General features: G+C 43.8%; 1 protein-coding gene across 3 annotated transcripts in view; it reads left to right on the forward strand.

The window, feature by feature from the left end:
* Positions 1-21,989, forward strand: part of dnah9 (dynein, axonemal, heavy chain 9) — a 98,308-nt gene that overhangs the window by 29,672 nt on the left and 46,647 nt on the right. For 2 of the 3 annotated variants that reach the window (XM_079594698.1, XM_079594696.1), the window contains 19 exons: positions 870-1,008; positions 1,260-1,547; positions 3,689-3,899; positions 3,974-4,101; positions 4,214-4,322; positions 6,080-6,227; positions 6,975-7,149; positions 7,679-7,852; positions 9,186-9,393; positions 10,601-10,766; positions 11,654-11,756; positions 12,892-13,131; positions 17,037-17,198; positions 17,501-17,697; positions 18,007-18,169; positions 18,473-18,596; positions 19,900-20,042; positions 20,746-20,907; positions 21,202-21,435. In XM_079594698.1, the coding sequence (XP_079450824.1) occupies positions 870-1,008; positions 1,260-1,547; positions 3,689-3,899; positions 3,974-4,101; positions 4,214-4,322; positions 6,080-6,227; positions 6,975-7,149; positions 7,679-7,852; positions 9,186-9,393; positions 10,601-10,766; positions 11,654-11,756; positions 12,892-13,131; positions 17,037-17,198; positions 17,501-17,697; positions 18,007-18,169; positions 18,473-18,596; positions 19,900-20,042; positions 20,746-20,907; positions 21,202-21,435 (3,274 nt within the window). Of the gene's footprint in view, positions 1-869; positions 1,009-1,259; positions 1,548-3,688; positions 3,900-3,973; positions 4,102-4,213; positions 4,323-6,079; positions 6,228-6,974; positions 7,150-7,516; positions 7,535-7,678; positions 7,853-9,185; positions 9,394-10,600; positions 10,767-11,653; positions 11,757-12,891; positions 13,132-17,036; positions 17,199-17,500; positions 17,698-18,006; positions 18,170-18,472; positions 18,597-19,899; positions 20,043-20,745; positions 20,908-21,201; positions 21,436-21,989 lie in introns of those variants that run through there. The other variant, XM_079594697.1, reaches the window with a different exon arrangement.

Here is a 21,989-nt window from a genome sequence, read left to right on the forward strand (position 1 = left end):
GCGGGTGTCAGTCCCCAGAAGGAGCCAGTTATTAAATAGATGAGAACTGAAAGTACATATTTCACACATACTGCATGATAGTTCACAATGAATGTTTAGGCCTGTAATAAGCCAGGCTGAGATGATATTCTATAGCAGGCTACTTCGTAACATACTTAAAGAGAATACTAAAGGCCAAAACATGGACCGGCGATCACTCATTTTCCCGTTTATTTTCTCCATAGTGATTTATGAAGCTCTCATTTATAAAAATAGTTTTTTAATAATTTTAATGTTCCTTGAGGTTAAAAAAAAACTAAAACATTTTTGCACAAAAAACTAACATATGGGAGGGGTTCGGGAGGATAATTAACATGAGTGGAGAGCACTCAGCAATCAGTGATAAGAGGTGTGTCTGTGTCTGTGTCTGCAGTCCCACCTCAATCCGTGACCGTTCAGCAGCCATTCTGTCTGAGATGATCAGTTTTTAATGTGACTGATCCACCAATCAGAAACGCCTCAGGCATCACATCAGAGAAGCTGTCCATCAGTGCCTGTGTAACGGCAGGCCTATAGTGTCAGCAGCAGTGGCAATGAAACAACCGTGAGCAGGAGACAGCCTGATCTGCATGATTTATGTGCACGCTCACAGTCACGATGTGTGTGTGTGTGTCCTGTGTGTGTGTGTGTGTGTGTGTGTGTGTGTCCTGTGTGTGTGTGTGTCCTGTGTGTGTGTGTGTGTGTGTGTGTGTGTGTGTCCTGTGTGTGTGTGTGTGTCCTGTGTGTGTGTGTGTCCTGTGTGTGTGTGTCCTGTGTGTGTGTGTGTCTCGTGTGTGTGTGTCCTGTGTCGTGTGTGTGTGTGTGTGTGTGTGTGTGTGTGTGTCCTGTAGGCCGTGTGCGATGGTGGTGCCGGACTTCGAGCTCATCTGTGAGATCATGTTGGTGGCCGAGGGTTTCATCGAGGCTCGACTTCTGGCCAGGAAATTCATCACTCTCTATCAGCTCTGCAAAGAGTTGCTCTCCAAACAGGTTGAGAAGTGTTTCTGCTGTTCGCTCTTAAACCATGCAACTGTTCTCTAATAAAAATGCCGTCAATCCCACTATCATCGTTCTGTTACTCTGAACTCTAATTTACTCTATAAATAGTTTTGAAACACACTGTGACACACGTGAATGGGAAAGCCTTTATGAGTGGATAGTGCAGCAGCGTTTGGCCTGCGGATGCAGTGTATAGGACTCTCGTTGAGCTCTTGTCTGTCCGTGTCTCACTGTCGTCGCAGGATCACTACGACTGGGGTCTGCGGGCCATTAAGTCCGTGCTGGTGGTGGCCGGTTCCCTGAAGAGAGGAGATCCACGCAGACCCGAGGACCAGGTGCTGATGCGAGCGCTGAGAGACTTCAACGTCCCGAAGATCGTGACCGATGACATGCCTGTGTTCATGGGCCTCATCGGGGACCTCTTCCCGGCCCTCGACGTGCCGCGCAAGCGGGACATGGACTTCGAGAAGTTTGTCAAGCAGTCCGTGTTGGACCTCAAACTGCAGGCCGAGGACAACTTTGTGCTTAAGGTGAGTCCAGGTGACCCGGGCCAGCTCAACTCACCACACTTATCATAAACTAAAGTTGACTTAACTGGCCAATCCATGTGGGGTTTTCAAAAGCCGATTAACAATATCTAAAGAGCATTACATATGTATATGCATATTTGGATTCCATATTCACTGTTTTGTAATAGAAGTGAAATCGTATGGAGATGTATTGATTTGTGACAGAAGAACACAGAAAAAATTCAAAGCCGTGGCTATTCTTGGTAAGGCGCCTAAACAAAATCAGGAACCTCAATTTTTGTCATATTAACTTAACTTGGTTAAATATGGCTGTTTAGACTCCACATAGTTTTGTAAAATATATATTTTGTATAAAATAAAGAAATGTTTTGCTTCACAGTAAACATGTATATACAGTATATATACACTGCTGTTAACAAGGTTGCTGAAATGGAAAGAAAACCCAATGCCGATAACCTCAAAATGCTGATTGGTTTGATGAGTGATTGATTTAATACTACATAAGATTATTATAAAGTGGGTCGTTCCGATCCTCCAGTTTTGGTCCAGTGGTGTGTAAAGAGTTGTGAGGGGTTTTGTGTGTGCCCGTCGAGGACCCGAGCTGAACACTGTGAGTGAAGATGGGAAATTGCTGTCGTCTCACATTCTCTGCTCCAGACGGCCTGTCAGTGTGTGTGTCGTTTGCAGATGCGTAAAACTCAATGGCGTGGCCCGCTTTTAAACTAGTATTGTTTGTGGGGGGAAAAATTCAAAAGTCCTGATCAATGCCGCTCTCGCATTTTTCTCAACTTCAGCTCTTCTCCGGTTGCATTATCTTCCTTTTAGAGCCATAAACCTGCTGTTGTGTTTCAAGCAAATAGACATTAGTGTCAAAGCAGTCTGCAAGTGGATATATTGGACAAATCAAAGATAGCAGGAATTACAGTGTAATGGAGCCTCAGGTGCCGGAGCGCAGCTCTAATGTGGAGCATTAGGACGAGGTGGAGATATCAGGGGAAATAAGTGCAATCTCAGACGGGTCACAGAGCCACAGAACACCACATCACCACATCAGCTGTCCATCAGCTCTGTGCGCCGAGTGTAGCCCCGCCACACGCGTGTGAACCAGAAGAGCTCAGTCCGCCATTAGCCATCGCCCCGAAACACATCAGATCAAAGCAGCAATCAGCAAACCCTCCAGCGCTGAAGAGCCCGGCGGGGACCCGCATCAATGCCACTGATTGAACATGCCATCAGTTCCAAGAGGAAAATCTCTGGCTTTTGCTCCACATCTCGCTCGTCTCTCCGAGGGAAGCAGATCTGTGTTTAAGTGTTTATCCTTCTCTTAGTGCTCCACAAACACACATCTGACTGTAGGCTTCGGCCGGCTTACAGTGCAATATGCTACCGTACTTTCTCCAATCCAGTCGCATTGTGTTAGCTCCTGAAACGTGCTGCGGCTTATACTGTGCAATTATGTTTTGTGATCACAGAGGATATATACATTTCCGGCTATATTTTTCCGGCAGACTTTTTAACTGTTTCTTTTGATATATTGCATGTTCAGATATTCAAAACATTCTTAAATGACAAATAAAACAATATATTCTGTGGGCCACGAAACATTGGAAAATATGATCAAAAATGCAACTGGTTGGCAACTTTTTTCAAAAACACTGGCAGTGAAAGAGTTAATGACTTTTTACAGTTTTTTTTTTTTTTATTAGCGTAAAAAATAAATGGTGTAGTGTAGTGTAGTGTAGTGTAGTGTAGTGTGTAGTGTAGTGTAGTGTAGTGTAGTGTAGTGTAGTCGCTGCTGTGCTGTTAAACACCACTGGGGAAAGATTTCTTGAACTTTTTGTTGTTTTTGTTTTGAAATGTTTGGCATGAAGTCTGAAAATCTCTTGATATTTACTGAGGATGGACTCAGCCAGCCAAGCTTGTTCATCTCTCGTGTGTGCGGTTTATATGAGTACACATCAAGCAAAGCAACTGTGTGTGTGTGTGTGTGTGTGTGTGTGTGTGTGTGTGTGTGTGTGTGTGTGTGTGTGTGTGTGTGTGTGTGTGTGTGTGTGTGTGTGTGTGTGTGTGTGTGTGCGTGCGTGCGTGTGTGTGTGCGTGTGCGTGTGCGCGTGTGTGTGTGTGTGTGTGGTTCTCCTCAGGTGGTTCAGCTGGAGGAGCTGCTGGCCGTTCGTCACTCCGTGTTCGTGGTGGGAAACGCCGGCACCGGAAAATCCCAGGTCCTCAAATCTCTCCACAAGACGTATCAGAACATGAAGCGCAGGGCGGTCTGGGCCGACCTCAACCCTAAAGCGGTGACCAACGACGAGCTGTTCGGCATCATCAACCCGGCCACGCGCGAGTGGAAGGACGGTGAGGCCCGGTGTGTTTGCCAGCGCTTCATCACGGGTGAATGTGAGACTCAACACGTGTGCTTTCCCCCGCAGGGCTGTTTTCTAATATCATGCGTGAGCTGGCCAACATCAGTCACGCCGGGCCCAAGTGGATAGTCCTGGACGGGGATATCGACCCGATGTGGATTGAGTCGCTGAACACAGTAATGGATGATAACAAGGTAAAGCCGAGACGGCCAGAACTCCAGCTCAATATCAGCTTTCGCACACAGCATTCAGATATCTGTATTAGAATGACCCTGACCTTCAGATGACCTTTACGTGGTGCTGTAGGTGCTGACGCTGGCCAGTAATGAGCGGATTCCTCTGAACCCCACCATGAGGCTTTTGTTCGAGATCAGTCATCTACGCACGGCCACGCCAGCCACGGTCTCCAGAGCCGGTCAGAGGAACTGCCTTATCATCATCACAGCACACCGCTCTCAGAAAACAGGCTTATCATCACCATCACACACAGCTCAAGCGTCTCATGCAGCCCAAACTAAATATACATATGAGTTCAAAATGTAAAATAAATGAAAATTAGGAATGTGGCCTTGGCAAAAACACTGAAAAGGTTTAGTTGAAGCACTAAAATGATGAACTAAAACTTGAATAAAATAAATTAAACATAAAAAACTAAAACGAATTTAAAGACAAAAGCACACAACGAAAGGACTAAAAATTAACACAAAAATAAAAATATAAAAATAAAAGCTTGAATATTAATACTAAAACTTAAATAACAGTTTCATTGTTAGTTTTTATTGTATTTATTTCCAAAGGAGATTATATATTTATGAGTGTATCCTAACAGCTTATTCCTTTATATTGAAGCAGTAATTGTGTACCAAATATAAGAAATGGTAACAGACATGTCAATGGAAAATAATCTATATGTTAAAGGAGAACTCCGGTCAATTTTAACATTGAGCTCATTTTTTTGTAAATTTGGAGTGCTGTCAATACAGAGAACAACGACACAAATCGGTGTTGCCTACACTGTGTTATCCTCTTTTTAAAATTTGCACCCTGTTGACTTCAATGGGGCAAGTTGTTTTAAACCTGCTTTTAGCCTCTTAACATCCTTAATGTTTCATTACAAGTGCCCAGCCATGTTAGATGATAACTTCAGAGTGAACACGAGTGAATCTGACTGCAGTAGATGTGAAAGATATGAATAAAAATTATGTTATTTCAGCCAGCGCAAATACCTGTATTTAGTTCCTGTTTTTGGTTGAAGTCCAAAGTAGTCGATTGTCAAGTTCACGCGCGTGATCATATGTAACTAAACCTATGCGCGTGAACTCGACAATCGACTACTTTGGACTTCGACCGAAAACAGGAACTAAATACAGGTATTTGCGCTGGCTGATATAACATCATTTTTCACTCGTGTTCACTCTGAAGTTATCATCTAACATGGCTGGGCACTTGTAATGAAACATTAAGGATGTTAAGAGGCTAAAAGCAGGTTTAAAACAACTTGCCCCATTGAAGTCAACAGGGTGCAAATTTTAAAAAGAGGATAACACGGTGTAGGCAACACCGATTTTTGTCGTTGTTCTCTGTATTGACAGCACTCCAAATTTACCAAAAAATGAGCTCAATGTTAAAATTGACCGGAGTTCTCCTTTAAGGGATACATATAAGATTTTTAGTGGAGTTTGGGGACCTTTCAGACTGTTCTTAGAACAGAAGACTAATACACAGGTGTTGCTGAATACTTTAGTTTCGTCCCTGTTCTTTGTTTTATGCAAAAACATGTGTGCCGTTGAAATGCAATAAAAGCAATGTAGAAGAACTGTACAGTGGCTCAGCTGAGATCATAACACGGTCACTTTTCCAATAACCATCTTTGTTTTGTTCTTTTTTGACTAAACGTTTCATTGTTGTTGTTTGATGTAAGTTAGTGTTGCATCGTCATATGAACATTACAATCAAATTCAGTTTCACACACTGATTCACTGATGATTCGAGTCTTGTACAAAGTAATATAAGAATATTTATTTAAATGTATTATAATTAAACAAATATAGTTTATGTATTCAATGTATTATATTTTATTGAATTATTTTTTTGTTATCTTTTGTTTGTTTGTTTTTTGAGTTTGTGATGGTGTTGACTGAGTGAGATGTGTGTGTGCTGTCCTCCACACAGGTATCCTGTACATCAACCCTGCAGATCTGGGCTGGAACCCGCCGGTGTCGAGCTGGATCGACCGCAGAGAAGTGCAGTCCGAGAAGGCCAATCTCACCATCCTGTTCGACAAGTACCTCCCATCATGCCTGGACACGCTCAGGTCCAGGTGCGTCATCTGTCAGGACCAACGCTCCACTTGTTAATATTAATCAGGTCCCATCACTGATTTAGCAGCATCAGCGTGAACTGATTAATATATTAATAAGCTAAACTTCTTATGTGCTCCATGTACCTTTACCTGTGTTATTTTACTGACTATTATAGTTATCAATAGTTTTAAAGTCTTAGTAACTTGTACATTTTTGTTGTTTTGTCTATACAGTGTTTTTATTATTTTTTTAGTACATCAAGTTAAACTAAATTAAAATGAGAAATGTTGCCTAAGTCCCAGTAAAGTCAAAATTAAATATGTGTTCAGAGTTTGTCACACCACAGAAAAATGTGTTATTAGCCACCCAGCCAAATTTGAATGATAAAAAAAGCCGGCAAGTAAAAAAAATAAGCTATCAAAATCGTGAAAAAAATTACTGCTCTCCAACGCTGGGGGGCGTGTCCGCTGGAGGGCGTGTCCGCTGGCTGTGCTGAAACCACGCCCACTCGCAGGACGGGAGGATGAAGGCTGAGGCGGAGATAGTCGGTTCGGCCACATTACCCAGTAACAGCGGATTGTCCGTGAATCCCAGTTGTCTCCGACGAAAGTTTATAAAACTACCGCGTGTAAAATGATCAGTACAGAGGCGGGTGTTGGTGGTGATCCTCAGCTCTCCATCAAGGGGCTCTTCACAGAACGGAAGTTCCTGAGCCAGAAGTGTGCTTTGAGTTGTGTGTGTTCTGATGACTGAGCTGTTCCCAGGTTTAAGAAGATCATCCCCATCCCTGAGCAGAGTTTGGTGCAGATGCTGTGCTTCCTCCTGGAGTGCCTCCTCGTCCCAGAACACACTCCTCCCGACAGCCATAAGGATCTGTACGAGCTGTACTTCGTGTTCGCCGCCGTCTGGGCCTTCGGAGGAACCATGTTCCAGGATCAGGTGTGTGTGTGTGTGTTTGTGTGTGTGTGTGTGTGTGTGTGTGTGTGTGTGTGTGTGTGTGTGTGTGTGTGTGTGTGTGTGTGTGTTTCGGAGGAACCATGTTCCAGGATCAGGTGTGTGTGTGTGTGTGTGTGTGTGTGTTTCAGAGGAACCATGTTCCAGGATCAGGTGTGTGTGTGTGTGTGTGTGTGTGTGTTTCGGAGGAACCATGTTCCAGGATCAGGTGTGTGTGTGTGTGTGTGTGTGTGTGTGTGTGTGTGTGTGTTTCGGAGGAACCATGTTCCAGGATCAGGTGTGTGTGTGTGTGTGTGTGTGTGTGTGTGTGTGTGTGTGTGTGTGTGTGTGTGTGTGTGTGTGTTTCGGAGGAACCATGTTCCAGGATCAGGTGCGTCTCCGCTGGCTTTACTCCTCATGAACACTGCCTGCTTTAACACTGTGTGTGTGTGTGTGTGTGTGTGTGTGTGTGTGTGTGTGTGTGTGTGTGTGTGTGTGTGTGTGTGTGTGTTTGTGTGTGTGTGTGTGACTGCAGCTCGTGGATTACAGGCTGGAGTTCAGCAAGTGGTGGGTGACGGAGTTCAAGAGCGTGAAGTTTCCGGCTCAGGGCACCGTGTTCGATTACTACATCGATCCCGAGAGCAAAAAATTTGAGCCATGGTCAAAAATGGTCCCGAAGTTTGTGATGGATCCTGAAATCCCTCTGCAGGTCCGTGTCCATTATTTACTTTTCTTCTTAGCAATACTATGAATGATTTCATGCAGAAAGTTGATCAAAGTTTAAAGCTGCAGTCCGGCACTTTTTTGGGTTTAAAAATATCAAAAAAGACATTTTTGAAAAAAAACGTAACCAGCCAGTGTTCAAAACGATCTGCTTGCCTTACCTCGATTCAAAACGGTAAGCTTGTAATAATGATTTTAATTCCAGTGGTACTGGTGGATTTCCGCGGGAATTTCGAGCATGTCTTTGCGTCATTACGTCACTTCTGTACACATAGAGAAGGAGTCCCCGGCTAGCGTGTGTGGATGATGGTGGAGGTTTAGCTTAGCACTTTGTATGGCGGATCCCGAAAGTTTAAAGCGACAATCACCAGTGACAACTGGAGATTCACCAGTTGTAAAACCCAAAGACTTCGGACTTCAGATTGGCTACAGAAAAAATATATTTTTCACGTTTTGACGTGATATAAGCAATCGTTAGATTTAATCAGCATGATATAGCTACTGCAATGCTTCCCCCCACCCCCCGAATTTGGTCAGAACAAAAGTAAATGTTACTTACTTGTTCAGATGACATTTTCCGATGAAAATTCTAATGTTGACACTTTCAAAAAGTATACTCTGAGATTGCTGATGACAGTAACGTTACAGTATCCACAGCGACGCGACAGCCTCAATACATTGTGTTCATCCGCGCTGTTTCATGTCGATTTACTACCCACGCACAGTTAATAATTCCGCGAATAACTGCAATTGCAGATTTCTAACAGAGATGGCGACAAAGAGGAAAAACGACGGACTGCAGCTTTAAAAATGTGCCTTTTTGAAATATAGTTTTTATACATTTTATTTCAGTTTTAGTTATTTTGGTACATCGTTGATATTGGCCTTGTCTGAAAGTTTGAAATAACTTTGAAAAACTTTGATTTTACTCAAACAACTCAATAAGATGTTATTAACATATCATCAGTTAGAATAGACGTAGCGACTCAAACAACATCAAACCACATTTACAGAATCAAACTGATGCGTCAGAGGTCAATACACAGGTTATAAAGCATTTTAGGTTTCTTCATATAAGCACTTTGAGAAAACTAATGGAAAACAAACAGAAAAGATAAACACATTTACAGATGACTGTACTATATAACAAGCGATGTTCTGATAGATCCTCACGGAGGGTTAGTTCACACGCAGGCTCTCCTGCCTCTGACTGAACACTGTGTGTGTGTGTGTGTGTGTGTGTGTGTGTGTGTGTGTGTGTGTGTGTGTGTGTGTGTGTGTGTGTGTGTGTGTGTGTGTGTGGGTTTCCCGTGTCTCAGGCCTGCCTCGTCCACACCACCGAGACCATCCGCGTGCGCTACTTCATGGACCGGCTGCTGGAAAGACGGCGTCCCATCATGCTCGTGGGCAACGCTGGCACCGGGAAGTCGGTTCTGGTGGGAGACAAGCTGGGCTCACTGGACCCGGAGAAATACGCCATCAAAAATGTCCCGTTCAACTACTACACCACCTCAGCCATGTTACAGGGTACGTGTGTGTGATGTGAGTGTGTGTGTCTTTCCATCCTCACGTTTGGCCTGAGAGCAGAAGTGTTTTCTAAAGTGCAGCTTCAGGCTCGTGGACAGTGGCAGATCTCGCTGATCTGAAGCTCGGCTCTCTGCTCCGGGCGGCAGCTGTTTTGTGTCTTTGCAATCTGTGGGTCTGAGATGTATCACTCCGCATCATGTGATGTTCACACACTTGCTCCTGCCTAACCAGACCAAACCACATTCAGAATCACACCAAAGCAAAGTTATGAAGAAAATAAGCGTGAGGCACAATCAATCAATGGGGTTCAATGTAGGGCCCGGAACTGTAAACATTATTATAATTATTAACATTCAAGTGCTTCATCAAAAAATGTTATGAGATTTTTATTTTTTTTACATTATAGTTTGTGATTTTTGTAACCCTGCGTGTTTAAATGCAGTTTAAATCATGATTTTTTTCTTCTTCTTTTTCTAGCAAGCACCAAAAAACATAAAAAGTTTATTTTTATTTTCAGTTTATTTAGTGATTGCACTGTAAAAAAAAAATACATCCCCAAGTCAAAATTTTCTAGTGACTGGTAACATCTAAATTTTTTTAATTAGTCTGACATATTATTTCTCATTGAGCCAAAGTTAACAGACTATTGCAACAATTAATTCAATTTATTTTACAGAATTTCACTTGGGCCAATTAAAAAATTTAGATGAGACCAGTCACTAGAATATTTTGACTTGGAGAGGTAAAAATTTTTTTACAGTGTGCTAGAAAATAACAAAACTTACATAAATATAGTATATAACATTTTAATCTTAATGGATAACTTTGTTGAGAGTCACAAATTAGTCAAAATATTTATTTTAGATTTTTTCTTACAATAACTTGAGTAACATGATGAGTACAGTTTGTGAAATGATTTCTTCTGATTACCGGTATACTGATCCAAAATATGATGCCTTTTGGGCTCCACAATTAAGAAATGCAATGTTTTTAATATTATAAAAATGAATTATTCAACAATTCATAACACAAAAATGAATTAAAACTTTTGCACACTGAACTGAATATCATTTCAACAGATTATGAAAACAATGGCAGGTCAAAAGCACAATTTTAAAGGCTTGATACAATTATTAACAGTTTAAAATGCCTATGTTAGATAATAGTTTATAAAACATCTAATAGACTCATTTCCTGTTGCCCACAGCGGTTCTAGAGAAGCCCTTAGAGAAGAAGGCGGGCCGGAACTACGGGCCGCCCGGCAGCAAGAGGCTCGTCTACTTCATCGACGACATGAACATGCCGGAGGTGGACGAGTACGGCACGGTCCAGCCGCACACCATGATCCGCCAGCACATGGACTACAACCACTGGTACTGACCGTCACATGTTCATCTGTCCTCAGTGTGTGTAGTGTTGATCATGTAAAGCTCCAGTTCTTCTCTATATCAGTGTTCCTGAGCTCCTGAAACGCCTCCACTGTAGTCTCGAGTTTGTTCCCGGGAACGAACACGTCACAATATTCCTCATTATAATAATTAATGAGCAGCATAAAGGGGCGGGACCTGGTTGAGTTAGTTAGTAGTGTGTTAAACTGGCGGTTATGGAAAGGGGCGGGACATTTCCCAAACACACTTGAAGCCATCGACCAATCACAACACACTGCTCCAGCCGACCAATCAGAGCGCAGTGTGCTTTTCAGAAGGAGGGGCTTCATAGAGACAGGAAGTAAACAGAGCGTTACTGACAGACTGGGAAGAGAGGAGCCGCAACAGTGGAGAATATGAGGAGAATAATCAACATTCAAGCAGGAGAACCTGTTCTAGTCGAGCCTGAGCTACAGCACGACTGTAGAAGAGCGTAATATGTCCTCTTTAAAGTGTAGTTTCTGTTCTGATTCCATGATATGCTCAAGCTGATCCTCATGGGCATTTAACACAGTAGACATGCTCATTATGATGGTGTCACTACGTTTGCACAGGTGGACAATTTATGGATAATGGATTTAGTGTATTGTTGTAAAGATGGTCCCGTGCTCAAGGCCTGAAGAGGCTCCTTCTCTTTCGTCAGATGCCAGTGTTTTGAGCATGTGTGCTGTTGGTCTCAGTGTCTCTGCTGTGTCTGTTAGATCGGGGTGAGCAGAGAACAGCTGAAGACGTGTGCTTCTCTGAGCCGCAGTGGCTTTAGTGCAGGACGAGGTGTGCATACAGACAGAGCTTGTGTGTGTGTGTGTGTGTGTGACGGAACGCTGTGTCCTCAGGTACGACAGGAGCAAGCTGCAGTTGAAGGAGATCCACAATGTGCAGTACGTGTCCTGCATGAACCCCACCGCCGGCAGCTTCACCATCAACCCTCGCCTGCAGGTGCTCACGATCAGCTCTACACAGCACTGTTTACTGCCACTGCACACACACACACATGCACACACGTACACACACACGCACGCACACACGCACACACATGCACACACGTACACACACACGCACGCACACACACACACACATGCACACACGTACACACACACGCACGCACACACACACACACGTACACACACACACATGCACACACGTACACACACACGTACACACACACGCACGCACACACACATACACACATACATGCACACACGCACGCACACACACACATACATGCACACACACACACACATACATGCACGCGCGCACACGCACGCACGCACACACACACACGCACACACACGCACACACACACACACACACATACATGCACACACGCATGCACACACACACGCACGCACACACACACACATACATGCACACACACACACATACATGCACGCGCGCACACACATGCACACACGCACACACACACACACACACGGACGCACACACGAACACACACACTCTCTCTCTCTCTCTCTCTCTCTTACACACACACACACACACACACACACACTACCAGTCAAAAGTTTTCGATCGGTTAGATTTCTAATGTTTTTAAAGAAGTCTCCTCTGCTCACCAAGGCTGAATTTATTATAAAAACAAATAATAAAAAAAAAAACAGTAATATTGTGAAATATTATTACAATGTAAAACAGCTATTTATAGTTTTCTCTGTGAATGTATAGGAGTGCATTTCAAATAAATGCTGTGCTTTTGAACTTTCTATTAATCAAAGAATCCTGATCTTTTTTCAACATTGATGATAATAATGAATGTTCTGGAGGATCATGTGACACTGAAGACTGGAGTAATGATGCTGACAATGTAGCTTTGATCACAGGAATAAATTATATTTTTCAAAATGTATTAAAAAAGAAAACAGTCATTTTAAATTGTCATAATATTTAACAATATTTTTATTTATTTATTTTTTATCAAATGAATGCAGCCTTGGTGAGCAGAAGAGACTTATTTTAAAAACACAAACTTTTGACTTGTGGTATGTATATAAATGATTTAGAAACAGTGAATATAGTTCACCTCTCGAAGCTGAAGCTGTTGAACGGTGTGTCTCAGAGGCACTTCTCAGTGTTTGCGCTGTCGTTCCCCGGCGTGGAGGCCCTGCACACCATCTACTGCAGCATCCTGAGCCAGCACCTGAGCGGACAGGGCTTCGCATCGGCCCTGCAGAAGAGCAGCTCTCAGCTAGTCACGCTAGCTCTCGCGCTGCACCAGCGCATCACCACCACCTTCCTGCCCACCGCCATCAAGTTCCACTACATCTTCAACCTCCGCGACCTCTCCAACATATTCCAGGTACTTCATCCCAGAAACCCCTTTAACTGGGGAACGTTTATAACCTCCCCTATGTGTAATATTACACATGCCTCATAAGTCATGAGCTCTGACACCAGTGCCAGTCCTCTTTTGAGTTTGAGATGAGCTGTAGGCAGTGGTGTAGTCTACGTGATACGCAGGTATACGCCATATACCCACTAGGAAATGCCAAGTATTTCCGTATACCCACTAAAAAAAGCGTGAGGATACGTAACAACTTCGTTTTGTGACAGAACTTTCACACTTTCATTCATAAATTCACCGCGTCTGTGTTTGCAATGGACACAGATCAAATCGCGTGAATATTAAAAACTCAAAGAGACTGCAGTTGTTCAACGCGTCTCTGGGAATGAGCGCTCAATGTGTGCTCTACTACACACACACACACACACTGAAGCAAGCGCGTGCTTGTGTCAGCGCTTCACTGTATGAGGACATGATGTAGACTACACATGTCACATGAACTTCATCACAGAGCTGCTATGAGAGTCACTTCATGAGAATTTCACCATTTCATTTGATAAAACTATCGCCATTCATTCGTATCATACACACACAGAAACTGTAATGTCTTTACGACAATCTGTCAAAATAAAAGTTCGGTATAAACTCAAAGAAATTATGAAAGAAATTGCACAGTAAAATGTACTGTAAAATAATAATAATGATGAAATCTATTAAAACTTATTTTAAAAAGGAATATCACACAAGTTTTCATACATGTTTTAATTTAAACAGTAAACTTGCCAAAACAATAACACATTTTCTTTCAAAAGCACCATTTCTAAAAGTAAATTTGTATTTGTGCCTATAATGTTTTATTTTTATTTTTTTTATTGTCAGCTGATAAAACCTGTGCTTCAGGGACCATATTCATATAACATCTAAGGCTAAATGTAGAAAATCAGTCCAGTCTCCTCAGCTGTAAATGTCATCGGCTGTTAAAGTCTTGTGCTGCTTATAATAAATTGACATGTTGATAACACTTAGTCTCATAATGCTCTCAATTACATGTCGTTGCATACTGTATGCATTAGTGAGTGTGGTGGTGCTTATGGGGTGATGAGACGGGTTCGGGGGGGGGGGGGGGGGGGGGTCACAGTATACTCACTACAAAAAACTAGACTACACCACTGGCTGTAGGTTATTGACTCTGAAGTGAAAATAGAGTTCAGATGTTCTGCGCTCTGTCAAAAGCTCACCGATCAGCTTCTGATTACTTTCTCTTTGCAGGCGAAATGAATAATGAATTAATCCATGGCATCTTTTCATGTGCACATCCTGACAGATGCAGACAAAGCCGTTTCATCCGTTAGTTAAAAGTGATGTCAGGTTTGTGTAAGCAGCAGACGTGCATGCGGTCCATTCTCACGCACACACAGAGCCGCACGTCCAGCTTTTAATTGCGGCTCTTCTGTCCCCGCTCTTGTTATTGTGCGGGATTAGACCAGCGCTCTTTGGATTTCATTGTTTTAAAGCGGCTTTACTGGGCCCCGTTTCCTCGGTTTAGTGCTGATGAAAGTGCAAGGAGAAGAGAATAGCCTGTGAACCGCTCCTCGTTGTTTGGGGAGCCGTCGGAGTAATGAAGCGGAACGAGACGCAGCTGAAGGAACATTTGAAGATCGGCCCTTAGTTCTGCCTTACTAACTCAGCTCACAGTCCACAGCCTCAAAGCACACGCTCGCAGCGTCCTCTTGTTCTGCGTGTGTGTGTGTGTGTGTGTGTGTCGGCGCTGGGCTCTCAGAGAGACGTGTGTGTGTGTGTCGGCGCTGGGCTCTCCAAGAGACGTGTGTGTGTGTGTGTGGACACCGCAGTGAGCGCTCCGACGTTCCTCAGACTGCTGTAATTAGTTGGCGATACGCAGGACTGAATGCCTCATGTTACACCGAGAGGGACCCAAAGGCCCAATCCCATCCCTTTTGTTTTTGTGAACGGTTTAGAAAAATTAAAGGCAGCTTATTTGCCCCACAGCCAAGAAAAGTTCCATTTTTAATAAAGTTCAGTCTTCAGATGCTGCCGGTACTGTACTGCATTTCAACAGTGATTGACGTGAAGTCATTAGTTTACAGCCGTGTGTGAGAGAAGGCTAAGATAATGAGGCTCTGATGAGGACGTGTGTGTGTGTGTGTGTGTGTGTGTGTGTGTGTCGGAGCTGGGCTCTCCGAGAAACGTGTGTGTGTGTGTGTCGGCGCTGGGTTCTCCGAGAAACGTGTGTGTGTGTGTGTGTGTGAGACGTGTGTGTGTGTCGGCGCTGGGCTCTTCGAAAGACGTGTGTGTGTGTGTGTGTGTGTGTGTGTGTGTGTGTGTGTGTGTGTGTGTGTGTGTGTGTGTGTGTGTGTGTGCGCTGGGCTCTTGAGCGTCACACACACACCGCTCGCTGGATGTCATCGTGACGGCCCTCAGCCTGTATGTGCTGATCAGCGACGGCCAATCAGTGATGGATCTGTTATAAAGAGGCCTCTGTGGAAATGCTTCTCGACTGCAGTGAAGCCGCAAAATCATGAACACCGCAGCACTTGCAGTTTGATATTATATATAGTTTAATTAAGATTTATATATATATATATAATTAGGTTTTTTTCAATGTCTTTTTTTTCTCTTTATTAAATCCACTTTTTTCCTTTTGTTACACGAGTGTCACATTGACAACTTTGTTTTTTTTTGCTTTTTAAATTGGCTTTTATGTATAGATTTTTATTGTTGTACCCTTATCCCAACTGATGAGTGATTCAAATAATAAATATACATATAAACAAAATAATAACATAAAATAAAAACAATAAAATAATTTCCTGTTTTAGGATTATGTGAAATAATTCATATAGATAGTCATTAATATATTTAATAGTTAAATAAAGTGTAATTTTATTGCAAAAGATTTTTACGTTTTAAAATGTCCATCACAGAATGTAACGGAACTCCTAATTTGTGGAAATGAGTTTCAGAAGAAAATTACTTGTGAACTTTTGAGTATTTTAAGGTTGTTTATAATCTACATAAGTGTCTATAGATATAGTTATAGTCCACAAAAGTGTCTATAGTTAAACAAACACCCAACAATGTGGAGAAGAACTCATATCTATATAATATTGATTTGACTACTGACAATATCCGATGAGAACTGACCTGAGCTGATGTTGCCGTCGCAGTTTATTACTGAACTCATGCTTGACTCTGACCTGACCTCTGACCTGCCCTCTGCACGATGGCTGTCTGCTGCTTTACTGCAGAATGGAAGTGTGTTTGCATCATTATTTTCCTGTGAAGCTGCTTTGAAACAACCGGTCCTGTATAAAGCACTACAGAAGTAAAGCTTGATGATAGCAGGGTTGCTGGAGAGTGCAGTTGTGTGGATTCAGAAGTGAGATGGTTGTCCTGCCTTGAGAGTCGCTTTAACAGAAGCAGTCTCGGCTCCTGATGGGACAGAGCTAATCGTCCCGGATGAAGAGCTGTCTTCAGAAGGCAGAGGGAATGTTGGACAGATGCTGGAGTAAACCGGGTGTGTGACGGTGTCTCCTGATGCCTAATCAACACGAGCTCCACTCTGTTCACCCATCTCCTTATCCTGGACACTAACGCCAGCCTCTCGTCACTCCTGCGGGCAACACCCCTGACGGTGACCCGTAGAGCAAAGGACATGATGACATTTACAATAATCCGAGACGAGGCCTGTCTGTGGCTTTCAGATCATTGTAGAGGTTATAGTGTCAGATATATTTATTTCCCAAAAGCACCAATGGTCAAACAATTCAGTGTTTTTGTGCATCTCTCAGTTGATATCTGATGGTTTTTGCCTTTGTTTTATTGCAATTGTATAAAATCTTGTGCAGTATTTTTAGGTTTGAAATGCTGGAGAAGCAACGCTAACCCTGGTGTTGTTTCAGGGAATCCTGTTCTGCACCGGCGAGTGTGTGCGCACCCCTCAGGACCTGCTGAAGATCTACCTGCACGAGTCCAACCGGGTCTACCGAGACAAGATGGTGGAGGACAGAGACTTCGCCCTCTTTGACAAACTGCAGTCCGACACGGTGAAGAAGATCTACCCGGTGAGAGAGCGAGGACCAGTGCTAATCAAAGCTAAACCCTAAACACGTCTCTCTCCACGGCTTCCCTCCTCCTGAGGTTCATCATGAGTTCATCCACTCATCTGACATGTGCACGCTCACTCCTGCAGAACAACACACACACACACACACACAGCTCATGCTGGTTTAAGAGGAACATGAACTGATTGAATTCTCAGTCATCTGGTTTAATTTGAGCTCCTCCCCAAGACAGCAGCACTGAACGCTAGTTAATGTTTCTTGGAGTTGTAATAGAGTTGTAAGTCTGTTTTTATTCCCACTAGGATATGGAGGAGACTCTGGAGGAGACCACGGCCATGAACATGTTCTGCCACTTCGCCACGGGCATCGGGGAACCCAAATACATGCCGGTGCAGTCCTGGGGGAGCCTGAACAAAACCCTGCTGGAAGCGCTCGACGGCTACAACGAAGTCAACGCGGCTCTGAACCTGGTTCTCTTCGAGGACGCCATGTCCCATATGTAAGCAACATGTGATTTGAAGATCTATGTCACTATGATCAACCCCTAGTAGTGACCGCAAATCATTGGTCGATATTTGACTTTTGCCCTTTCCAAACTCTACTGACGGCATTATCAGTTTAATAGGCAAGCAAAGATGCTTTCAGATCTGTGCAGTGAGTGCTGTAAAGAGTTTATTGAATTGCACCGTCACGTATCATCATGTGCACTGAATACTGGCCATTGAGGAACCTGTGCTGGTGCACTCAGAGTCATTTAGGCATCACTCCGCTGACTGTCCCAGCGCCTCACATGTTGTCTCCTGCTCAGCTGCCGGATCAACCGGATCCTGGAGTCTCCTCGGGGAAACGCTCTGCTGGTGGGAGTGGGAGGCAGTGGGAAGCAGAGCCTGACGAGACTGGCGGCCTTCATCAGCTCACTCGAGGTCTTCCAGATCACGCTGAAGAAAGGATACGGCATCCCTGATCTAAAGGTTCATTAGCTGACACAATCACACTCACTGCGACTGCTAGCAAACACTCACGCGATGCTCCTCGCCGGAGCGCAGATCGTCCAGCTGCAACTGCACACAAAAGTCTGAGAAATAATGGAATAATTATCCAGGACACAGAGGAGCTCTTGAACACAAAATGATATTGCACATTATTGTGTGTGTAGCTCATCAGCTTTCATGCCTGTAATATGTTTCATTTCTTACTGTTCCGCTGGGACTTCTCCAGGGCAGAGGAGGCGGTGGCGTGTGACGGTTGTGTTGTGTTGTGTTGTGTGTTCTCAGAGCGATTTGGGCGCGCTATACGTTAAAGCCGGCGTGAAGAATATCGGCATGGTGCTCCTCATGACAGACGCCCAGGTGGCCGATGAGAAGTTCCTAGTGTTGGTGAACGACCTTTTAGCATCTGGTAAGCCTGTGTGTGTGTGTGTGTGTGTGTGTGTGTGTGTGTGTGTGTGTGTGTGTGTGTGTGTGTGTGTGTGTGTGTGTGTGTGTGTGTGTGTGCGCGTGTCTGTATGTGTGTGTGTGCGTGTGTGTGTGTGTGTGTGACTGTGTCTGTGTCTCTGTGTCTGTGTGTGTGTGTGTGTGTGTGACTGTGTCTGTGTCTGTGTCTCTGTGTCTGTGCGTGCGTGCGTGCGTGTGTGTGTGTGTGTGTGACTGTGTCTGTGTCTCTGTGTCTGTGTGCGTGCGTGTGTGTGTGTGTGAGTGTGAGTGTGTGTGTCTGTGTGTCTGTGTGTGCGTGTGTGCGTGTGTGTGTGTGCGCGTGCGTGCGTGCGTGCGTGCGTGCGTGCGTGTGTGTGTGTGTGTGTGTGTGTGTGTGTGTGTGACTGTGTCTGTGTCTCTGTGTCTGTGTGCGTGCGTGTGTGTGTGTGTGTGTGTGTGTGTGTGTGACTGTCTCTGTGTCTGTGTGCGTGCGTGTGTGTGTTACTCTGCCAGATGATATGCATGAGGGGATATTCTTATGTGTGTTAGTGATGATATTACTGGCATATAAACTTTGCATTGCAAAGATTTGAATGTGCTTTTTGTTTTCTCCATCATGTTTCTTAAAGACTGTGTCATTAGAGGAATTGCTCAATCATTATTTCCGCTGCTCACGAGCATGAGAGCGTTAAGAGATTGATTTAAACTTCAGTGGCTTTTTGATTCATTTCTGTGCATCATTTGTGAATGTTTCAAGAAATCAATTCAATGATTAGTTTAAATAGATTAGTGCGGTTAGTGTTAGCTTTTCTAATAGCTTTTCCATATGTTAATAAAGATATTTACATAACATTTGAATAATAATAATAATGAACAACAACAAACAATAATAATAACAGTATTAAAATGATAATGATTATTAATATGTATTTTACTTCTAATATGCATTTATTTTGGCAACTAATTATGTAGGTGATAGTTATTGCTCATACTGTGAAAAACATGCCATAATTATTTGCAAATGTAGATTTTTACTGTGCTTGCTTTAAACATTTTCAATCTTCTTGTCCACAGTGAATATTTGGTTTCAAAAGATTGCTCTGATTGAAATGAATCGCCCATTTAAGTAATTTCACTGCGTCAAGACATGAGTGTAGCTGTTTTTTACATTTCTCCGGCCTAAAGTAATGTGATTTTTCAGAGAGCTGTATTATTTTCCTGCTGCCTATGGCCAGTCTCTAATGTTCCATCTGTCAGAGCCTGACATCAGTTGTTTGTCTCTGTCACAGGGGAAATCCCGGACCTGTTCCCTGACGACGAGGTGGAGAACATCATCTCTTCTCTGAGGAATGAAGTGCGTGGTCAGGGTCTGATGGACACCAGGGAAAACTGCTGGAAGTTCTTCATCGACCGCGTCCGTAGGCAACTCAAAGTGCGTGAGAGGGATGATTCATGAAGCCTCGCAGGGCTGCCTTTGTTCTCCCACAGTCTCTGTAAATGAGTTTCCAGCTCTCGCAATGTAACTAGATAAACATGAACAGCCTGAGTCTCTGGGGAGGCGGTCCGAGGGCTGATTCTGTGCGGATAGGGTTCTTGTTGATGTGTGTAAGTGTGTGGACGGCTTTCCTGCTTGAATGTTGATTATTCTCCTCATATTCTCCACTGTTGCGGCTCCTCTCTTCCCAGTCTGTCAGTAACGCTCTGTTTACTTCCTGTCTCTATAAAGCCCCTCCTTCTGAAAAGCACACTGTGCTCTGATTGGTCGGCTGGAGCAGTGTGTTGTGATTGGTCAAGTGTGTTTGTGAAATGTCCCGCCCCTTACTATAATCGCCAGTTTAACACACTACTCACTACACTACCCAGTACCCACTCACTTCAAAAAGCTTTCACTGGTAATGAACATTTTTTTGGTGAGCCAAAAATTTGAAGAGATAAGCAAGCATTCTTTTAGCAGTTACCAATCATCTGACGGTGTGTTTGAGGCGTGTGTGTGTGTGTGTGTGAGATGTGTGTTTGAGACGTGTGTGTGTCTGAGCCGTGTGTTTGAGACGTGTGTGTGAGAGTTTGAAGAGGAAGCACATTCACTTCAGTGTGTGTGTGTTCAGCAGTGGTTCACTCACACACATGTCCTGCAGGTGGCGCTGTGCTTCTCTCCGGTGGGAAGTAAACTCCGCGTGCGCAGCAGAAAGTTCCCCGCGGTCGTGAACTGCACCGCCATCGACTGGTTCCACGAGTGGCCACAGGAGGCGCTGGAGTCCGTCAGTCTGCGCTTCCTGCAGGACGTGGAGCACATCCAGGTGACGCACACACACACACACACACACACACACATCTTCATCAACAGGTCTGATCACGATTCCCTCAATCCAAAGCCCTGAGATGCCATTATTAGACGGAGATCAGCTCCTCTTACAGATTCAAGTGCAAATGCCTGCAGTCATGAAGAACATAATTAGATTGGCTAGCGCTCGCACACTCTCTTTCTGCATTATATCTCAGGGAAATGAAACGGCTGTGACGGCCCAGTAGTATGACATTTCTGCCAATATGCTGGTAATTATATTTCATTGTTAATTCTTCCACACGTGCAGCCCGAGGTGAAGGACTCTGTGAGTAAGTTCATGGCTTACGTACACGTGAGCGTGAACAAGACGTCGAAGGACTACCTGTCGAACGAGCGGCGCTACAACTACACCACGCCGAAGTCGTTCCTGGAGCAGATCAAGCTGTACGGGAACCTGCTCGCGCTCAAGAGGAGAGACCTCACGTCCAAGATGGAGCGGCTGGAGAACGGCCTGGAGAAGCTCAACAGCACCACAGCTCAGGTGATCTCAATCAAGTCCTCCTGGACTAGAAACCTTCCTGATGACATCATGGTTTATCCAGAGCGGCTATGTATATATATAAATGAACTAAATTAATAACTATTTAGTTTTAGAGGCCATTACAGCAGTAAAAGACATGAAGGGTACGGATATTGATATCCCTTTGGATGAGGTCAAATCTTATTTTAGACGTGTGAATCCCCGTAAAGCTTGTGGACCTGATGGTATCAGCTGCAGGACACTAAAGGTGTGTGCTGATCAGTTGGCACAGCCCTTCCATAGATTGTTCCAGCTGTCACTAGATACAGGTGTCATTCCCAGTCTATGGAAACAATCCCTAATAGTGCCTGTGCCTAAAAACAATAGACCTAAGGAACTCAATGATCTGCGCCCTGTTGCCCTTACCTCTGCAGTTTTTAAATGTTTTGAAAAAATCATTTTAAAACATCTTCTTCATGAGGTTTCACCTCTTTTAGACCCAAATCAATTTGCCTATCGTGCAGAGAGAGGTGTTGAGGATGCACTGCTATCTTTGATTAACAGCACTCATGAGC

This window comes from Phoxinus phoxinus (genome assembly GCF_949152265.1).
Source record: "Phoxinus phoxinus genome assembly, chromosome: 21".
Classification (NCBI taxonomy): domain Eukaryota; kingdom Metazoa; phylum Chordata; class Actinopteri; order Cypriniformes; family Leuciscidae; genus Phoxinus; species Phoxinus phoxinus.